At 32.9% G+C, this 7,862-nt stretch overlaps 1 protein-coding gene across 1 annotated transcript; it reads right to left on the bottom strand.

Moving 5' to 3' along the window:
* Nucleotides 1-1,638: 1,638 nt before the first annotated feature.
* LOC128134282 (S-protein homolog 5-like) lies at nt 1,639-1,995 on the bottom strand. Its single transcript, XM_052771838.1, has one exon. The coding sequence runs from the start codon at nt 1,993-1,995 to the stop codon at nt 1,639-1,641; it is 357 nt and encodes a 118-aa protein (XP_052627798.1).
* Nucleotides 1,996-7,862: the final 5,867 nt, after the last annotated feature.

The following is a 7,862-nucleotide window of genomic DNA, read 5'->3' as shown; positions in this document are numbered from 1 at the left end:
TTTTAAACAAGTGTTTTTAATATTAAATTGATTATTTAAATGAAAATTTTGTTTTTTGAAAATCACGGTGTTACACTTCCAAGGTTATATATAATAAGGATCCCATAGACTAAGAATGTGTGGTTTCGCTCTACTTCCTTTTCCTCGTTGGGATGTGGATATAGATTAGTATCACATATTCGAAGGCCTATCGGATCTAAGCTATATATGATTTGTGTACCCTATGTAATTGTAGCAGGACTCGATATGGATCACCCGGTAAAATGTTAATAATCTCTTAGGATTCTCTAGACATTTCCATTCTCGCACGAACCTGTAGAAAACCTTTTCCACTTCAGTGATCGACAGAAGAGTTGATTCAGACCCAGAAGAGCTTCATTAAGAAGATTTCCAGTTCAAAAATAAATGAACCAAGACGAGACTACTGAAACCACCAAGTGCCTATACCTTTTAGGGACATTCGTGGGAAATTCGCCTAAACTTTCGAGATTTCCATCCATCCATCATGAAGTGATGACACCTAGAGTCAGAATCGGAAGTAAGGCGGAGTAGAGATTCGGTATGTCTACACGAGGGGAGAACCCTAGGTATCTATCTGAAAAAAACCAACGCCGTTCCCAGTCTAGGATAGAGGTAGACAGGGGGAGCCAGTACATGGAACCCGAGAAGTGTCTTTTCCTCGTTATTGTCGCGCTAATACACCCATAAAATAACGCAATTTAGTGAGTTGGTGATTACACTACTCACACTATGTGTTAAGTAAATCGTATTTTCCTGTCGCAAGTAATACGATTAGATCGGATTTCAAAACCTCGATCGAGGATGTTTAGCCATAAGTCTTCATGAGCCTTTCTTCCCGCAGTCTTCGTTCCGAACTCCCCTCAAATCTTTCCAAGCCGGAGAGTGAACCTTTCTAGCATAAAGATACTTTAGTAGGAATGACTCCCATCTTATGGCTTTCCGATACCCTTACCCCTACCTTGAAACCCGGACTACATCATCGGGATGTTGGTCGACACTCAGACAACCAATATCCGAGGCGCGGGAAAAATTTATGCCTATTATAGTAAGGATAGATACGTCCATGCATATATAATCAATTCAATGGTAATATACTAACAAATATGATATGATTATGTAGTAAAGTAACTCACTGTGTGCTATCACTTAATCTTTTCACCGTAGAAGAGAGCGCGCACAACCCCGTATTCTAACTTCCTACAACTACTACATATTTGATTTTCTATTTTCTTTTATATAATGAAACTAATCATTAATCTACTCTGTTTTTACCTCCTTCAGAGGCTGTATCTTCACTTGTTTTTGGCATAACTTCCTGATTGGTTGTTTAGTCGTTTAGTTCTTCTCACATTTTTTTTGTAATATTTTCATGTGGAAAAGAGAAGAAACTATCTGTTCGATAGTTTTTATTTTATTTTATTTTTTTAACTATTCAAACATTCGTTATAAAGAACTTGTGTTGGTGAATTGTAACAAATAAAGCAGCCTTATAAATATGTGCAAATGTACTGACAAGAGAAATGAACTCGTACATAGCATCCTAATGTGGTCAGTCAAGTTGCATCATATATTATTTCAAGCTACAATAAGAAAAAAACATGACATATATACATGTTTTTAAGCCCAACCTTTAATGAATTCCCCACCTCCACTTGGGTGTGCATCTACATAAAACCCTTTAGGTGTTACAAACCAGTAACAATGTTCGGTACCCACATTCAAATAGCATTTTTTTGAAATGGCTTCGTTAAACAAATCTAAGCTCTGAAACTTTGAACCCCACCAGAAGTAAGCATAAAAGAGAGTGTGACCACCAACCTTTTCACAAAAAGACCAGGAGTAATTTCCTACATAAGGAATGGTATGGTTCCCAAGATCATCATCTCCTGATTTTATGTGAACAACAAGATCTTCACGGAGAGCACTAATAACGCTAACATTCCATTTTGTAGTGAACGGACATAAAAATGCCATTGAAGCAATTGGGTATGTTAAAATGATAAAGCCAAAAAAATAATGAATTGTAGAAGACCTCATGTTTCTGAAGAGTTTTCTATTTTTTTCATGCACACAAGTTCCCTCTATTTATTGCTGAAGATGTAAGCTTGCCTCAATGGAGTAACGGTTATTGCTAACAGAAGTTACAAGTTGGAAGTTATTATGGGAGTTACATAAGTTTCTTAACATTCATGGTAGAAAGATGGCATTGCCGTTACATTGCAAGGGTGTGTCGTTTTTATGACAGGAAGAGATGGTTTCAACCTATAACTATGTAGTTACTCCTGATGTAATGTACTTATCTATGTTGATTATGTGATTAATAAAGATTTTTTTGTTTCCCACAAGAATCTCTCTTTCCGTCATCATGTTTTCAATGTATTTCTAAAACATTTATGTGCATTTGAATCCATAATTATTCACTGAATGTATGTTATTTCTTTACCTACAAGTTTAGGTCACTATTCAGGGGACAAGAAGCTAATACACATATTGCCTTTTACGCGGAAACTTGAAGAAAGATCGATTGACATCTTTCGTGTAAACTTAATTTTGATCCATTTTGAGATTATATGTACCGATATCTGTAGAAAAATCTTGCTTTTTTATTTTTTTTTTGAAAAATTAACAATTAAAACCCAAGCTTTGTAATAGAAATGCCCAAAAAAATTAGCTAATTTCATTATTTTAGCCTTTTTTAACATGTTCAACCGGTCATTGAGACGAAATTGTTAACTTTTCGAAAATAACTAGATTTTTCTATAGATGTTTTCAAAATTTATATATAATATATAAACATATTTTTATATATTTTTTATGTATTTAGTATGCATTTACGTATTTATGTAGTTTTTAATTTTTTTATATAGTTTTTTAACATATTTTTAGTTTTTTTTTTCTTTTACTTTTTTATAAATTTTAAATGTATTTATTGGATTTTTTATGTATTTATATGAACTTTTAAGTATTTTTATACACTTTTATGTATTTTGGTATATTTTTCATGCATTTATGTATTATTATGTATTTATATAAGCTTTTAAGTATTTTTACGTACTTTTATGTATTTTGGCATGTTTTTCACGTATTTATATGAACTTTTAAGTATTTTTAGGTACTTTTATGTATTTGGGTATACTTTTCATGTATTTATATGAATTTTAAATAATGCAGTTGACAGCTCCATCAAAATGTAAAAGCTACATAAAAGAACTTTTTTTTATCTTTCCTACAATAAATTCCAATTATACGGTACAAGAATTGTCCCATGTGCCGACGACATAACTCGTCACTACAACTACGTACAGTTATGCCGACGAGAAGTCATTAGAATTCACCAACTTTGGTTGTCAAACATTGGGTATCTATGTCGACGACTTGTCGATGCGGGAATGTAAAGTATTTACGTGGTTTTTCAAAAACCTATGGCGATGACATGTCGTTGGTATATTTTGCATAAATTAAAATTTCCATTTATTTATATTCGGTGGTGCAGAAAAACAGAAATGACGTTTTTTGGAAAGCAATCCCGAAGACAAGTCGTCGGCATAGAACATGGCATTTCATGTGCACTCTATCCCGATTAGTCGTCGACAAAAAAAATTTAATCATTTTTTTTATTGGCGAGAAATACAATACGACGTAGTTTTCTTTAATCCTATATCAACAACATGTCTTCGGCATTGGTTTTAAACTCAAAAAGGAGGATCATTCAAGTTCATCTGCAACCCCGCACCCAACAAGCTTTCTCTCTGGATCACTCAACGACGACCAATGCCGACGACTACTCCTTCAACCACTCTCCTTCACCGACGACCACAAGTAAGTTCTATACCACCTCTCATTTCCGATTTCACTCTTTTTCTAGTTGGATTTTAAGATTTGGCTAAATGATTTTCGGCTTTTTCTTTGCTTCTCAGAAAGCGTGTCACCAGAACTGTCAGCGGAATAACATCAACGATGACCATCTCCTTTCGACCCGTCTCCTTCACCGCCAACAAAGGGTAAGGTTTTTGATTTCACAGGTTTTTTCTTATTTGGGTTTTTTATGTTGACCACGGGTCACCATTAGAGGACCACCGTTGCCAGCCACCACCATAATCTGGACACCACAGTAGGAAGAACATGTATTGTTTCTACCTTTTGGTTTCGTTTTGTCTTCGATTTAGTGATGTTTTTATGTATTTAGAATCTTTTATTAGGTAATTTTGACGTTGAGTGGTTGTTTTGGATGTATAAAACGTATAATATGTATTATTGTCTTAATTATTTAAGTTTACGGTATTGAGTTCTTATAAGATGAAGTGATAAAGTGCTTAATTGATAAGTGTTTAAAGTGTTTATAATTAGTTTCATGGTAAGTGCTTAGTTATAGATTATTAAAATGTTAAATTGAAAAAGCGCTTGATTAATAAGTGTTTAATATCTTTCTATTTTCATGAAAGCTGTTGAATTTGTTTGAAAGTGAATGTTGAATGACTTAATTGCAGTCATTATAACGTTGTCTTTCAGTGCCTAATATGTTTTTATTTTCATGGTAATATGGTTTGAAAACCCTTAATATTGTTAATGACTTAATTGCAGTCATTATAACGTTGTCTTAATTAGGTAACATGATTGTTTAAAGTACAATGTTATGATATATAAATTAAAAAAAAACATAAGTAAATTGTTATACTAGTAAAAACAAAAAAAAAGTATGTAAAGTATAATGTTATAATAGAAAAAACAAAAAGAAGATGCTATAAATAATATAAATATGAAAAATAAGTGAAAATTGAAAACTTGAATAAACAACCTAATAAATGTTCTTTGCTATTAAAGCAAACGTAACTATGAAGGTTGTTAATAGCAACGTACTTGTATTAGTTTGTTTATTAAAGCATTCTATTTTCATTTCTTTTTTATATTTATAACATATAACAAACTAATAAAAATATGTTGCTATTAAAAGTAAGACTTTATAATAGAAAATAAAAAAAGCAACGAAAACACGTTGAATCATTGATTTTTAGTTTGACTCTCTTCTTTATAAATCATCAGGAGTGTAGAAATACACAGTCGAAATTGATTTAGAATTTAATTCCGGGTTGTTCCCTTCTTGGGATTGTTTTTTAATACTTAATATTATTTAGGATATGAATGTGTATGACATGATTGTTTGTTTAAGAAAAATTTGGTTGTCGTTTTCTCCTTACTCATCGGGTATATTTTTCTTTATATACTTGGGAGCTAAGACGAACTATTGCTGCGTTTTTCTCAAACAAACCATCATGCAATACACATTCCCATATGAGACAAGGTATTTAAAAAGTAGGTTTAAAAGCTTACCGTAATGAATACTCTATCCATTCTATCCGATTTTTACTTCTTAAGTACATATTTATTTATATACTTGTGAATATTCTATCAATTTCGTCCCATTTTTACTTCACATGGAGTAAACTTTAAACTCTAACTTATGTTTAATAGCCAAAATATAATCTAAATTTCAATTTCTATGTATACAATGTAATTATGAATAATGAAACGGTAGTGATGATCGATAATAATTGGATTAGTGAGAAGAACCAAATGGCTCCCAAATTCTTGGAAGGTCTTACTCTATGGATATTGTTGAGAAACATGTCAAGTCTAAAAGCACAATGTGTTGCCCATGCACAAAGTGTGTGAATATATATATATTAACAGTTGTTGCCTACGGTTTTTGCCCATAATTTTGTTGGGTTTTGAGCAAAACATCAATCCTATGGTGTGCATGCAAACCCTAATAGCTTTTGGATCTAGTCTGTCTAATGAACATGTAATTGAATATCCAAAGCTATAAACCCTAGATCTAACAAATAATAAACTGAATTAGGGTTTGGAGAATTACATTTGATTGTTATATTGCAATAACAATCAATTCCTTGCTTGGATTGGCTTCAAAAGCTTAGTGCCTCAAGTGTTGCACCTCTAATGGAGTCACAAACACCATGAGCAAGAGGATGAAGAATAAGGAGAGAGGAGGCTGCCCAAAACATGTGGAAACCCTAATGGAACTCTTAACCACGTTTTTGGGGCTTGAGGGTACTATATATACATGTAGGCTATTAGGGTTTTCAACTAGGAAGCCCTAATCTGACTGCTTAAGCAGTAAGCAGCCCATGGACCCTTTTAGAATATCCCTAGGACGATTTCTAATTGGTTTCCTCATAGAATTCGTCCAACCTATTATTCCAAGGTAATCCATAGCCCAAATTCAATTATCTTATATTTACAGTTTCAGTCCCTTAAGTTTAATTAATCTCTTTTAGTCACAAAATTAACTATCAATTAATTCTTGACTAATATTAATTAAACGATATGATTTCTCCTTTAATATATTATTCTCATAATATTAACAAATCATAATTAATCTTCTCTCTCCATAATTTATCCTATCAAGTTGTTTTGGTGAAGGCAACCCAAAAGGACCATGCACCATCGGGTCAAGTACATACCAAAATACTTATGGACTTAGACACTAATCCAACAGTCTCCCACTTGGATAAGTCTAATAACTATTATGCATATGACTTCAGATATTGATCTGCAATCGCAGCTTTCAAAAGCCGTTGTCAACTCTGATCTTATCATATACGCGTCCTTTAGATAAGGGATCATATATTCCTCCATTCTAGATATCGTATAGACTGAGACATGGATTTAAATCATTCTCTTAACTATGTGTTGTTTCCCGATTTCCGATTTATAACGACTAACAATAGACTACAATTGAACACATCAAATTAGTCTCGGCTTGGCCAAGCGCTTAGTGTCATCACCAAATCATCGAGGGGCCCACAGATATCTCTTTCATCCCACTTTGGATAAAAGGAACGGATAAATTTTGATTCAATGCTTGCTTGCACTCACTTACTGAATCACACACAACAATATGTTTTATGACACCAAGTTACTGGTGCGTTTACATATAATCAATGTGTAACCGACTCTCAAGATACAACTCACACATCTCGGTTTCAAGAATATAGGATATTATCGTCTAACCAATCACTCATGATAAAATCTATGAAGTGATCCAAGTGAGCGTGGGTGTAATCCAATGCTCAAATCATATTCATAAGCACTCATGAACGTTGTAGCAAACATTTGCTTATGTCTAATACACTTTAGACAATCCACACACCAATTCATGACAGTCTTCATTCATACCTACTTCCAACATATGAACGACTGTGGTCCGTTCGAATAATTTGATTGTTCTGAACCAATTTAATTATTCAGGAAGACAAAACATGCAAAGTGAAACACAAGAATAATACTAATCCCATATGGCCCCAAACTCTGGGTATAAATAAAACATTTTATTTAATCACCATATTGATTACTCATTATTTGTTGTTTCGGGTAATCAACTTCTTACTTGAATTATAACAACAATTGTCCCATGCTCTTAGTATGCACACAGTGTTTACCTACGGTCTTTACTTTGTGAAATAGATCAAATGAACACATTTCCAATCATACTCATTTCACAACTCCCAATCCATATCATAAGTATAAGAATATCAAATTCTTGCCACTTATAGAATACGCTAGATTCTAACATTTTATGCAATGATTCTTTCGTAAAGTCATAGCTCAAAATTATCAAGACTTGGCTAATCTCTATCAGAAAAAATTCCATAGATATGATGTCTCTCACTCAAAGTACATTCCTTTGAACATCCTTCTTGCATAATAGTTTCTAATCTAGATATAGACAGTATCCAACTCCCAATGTGGAAACATTTCCATATTTGCCATATGACAACTCATTCTTAATAGAATCTTATCTATTCATGATAATGTTGATATGG

The sequence above is a fragment of the Lactuca sativa genome, chromosome 5 (genome assembly GCF_002870075.4).
Source record: "Lactuca sativa cultivar Salinas chromosome 5, Lsat_Salinas_v11, whole genome shotgun sequence".
NCBI classification, from domain to species: Eukaryota; Viridiplantae; Streptophyta; class Magnoliopsida; order Asterales; family Asteraceae; genus Lactuca; species Lactuca sativa.
Note: the sequence above shows the minus strand (reverse complement) of the source record. Positions and strands in the feature narration are given on the sequence as shown.

Coding starts and splice junctions, on each gene's coding strand:
- LOC128134282 (XM_052771838.1), bottom strand. CDS start 1,995: ATGGCATTTTTATGTCCGTTCACTACAAAATGGAATGTTAGCGTTATT.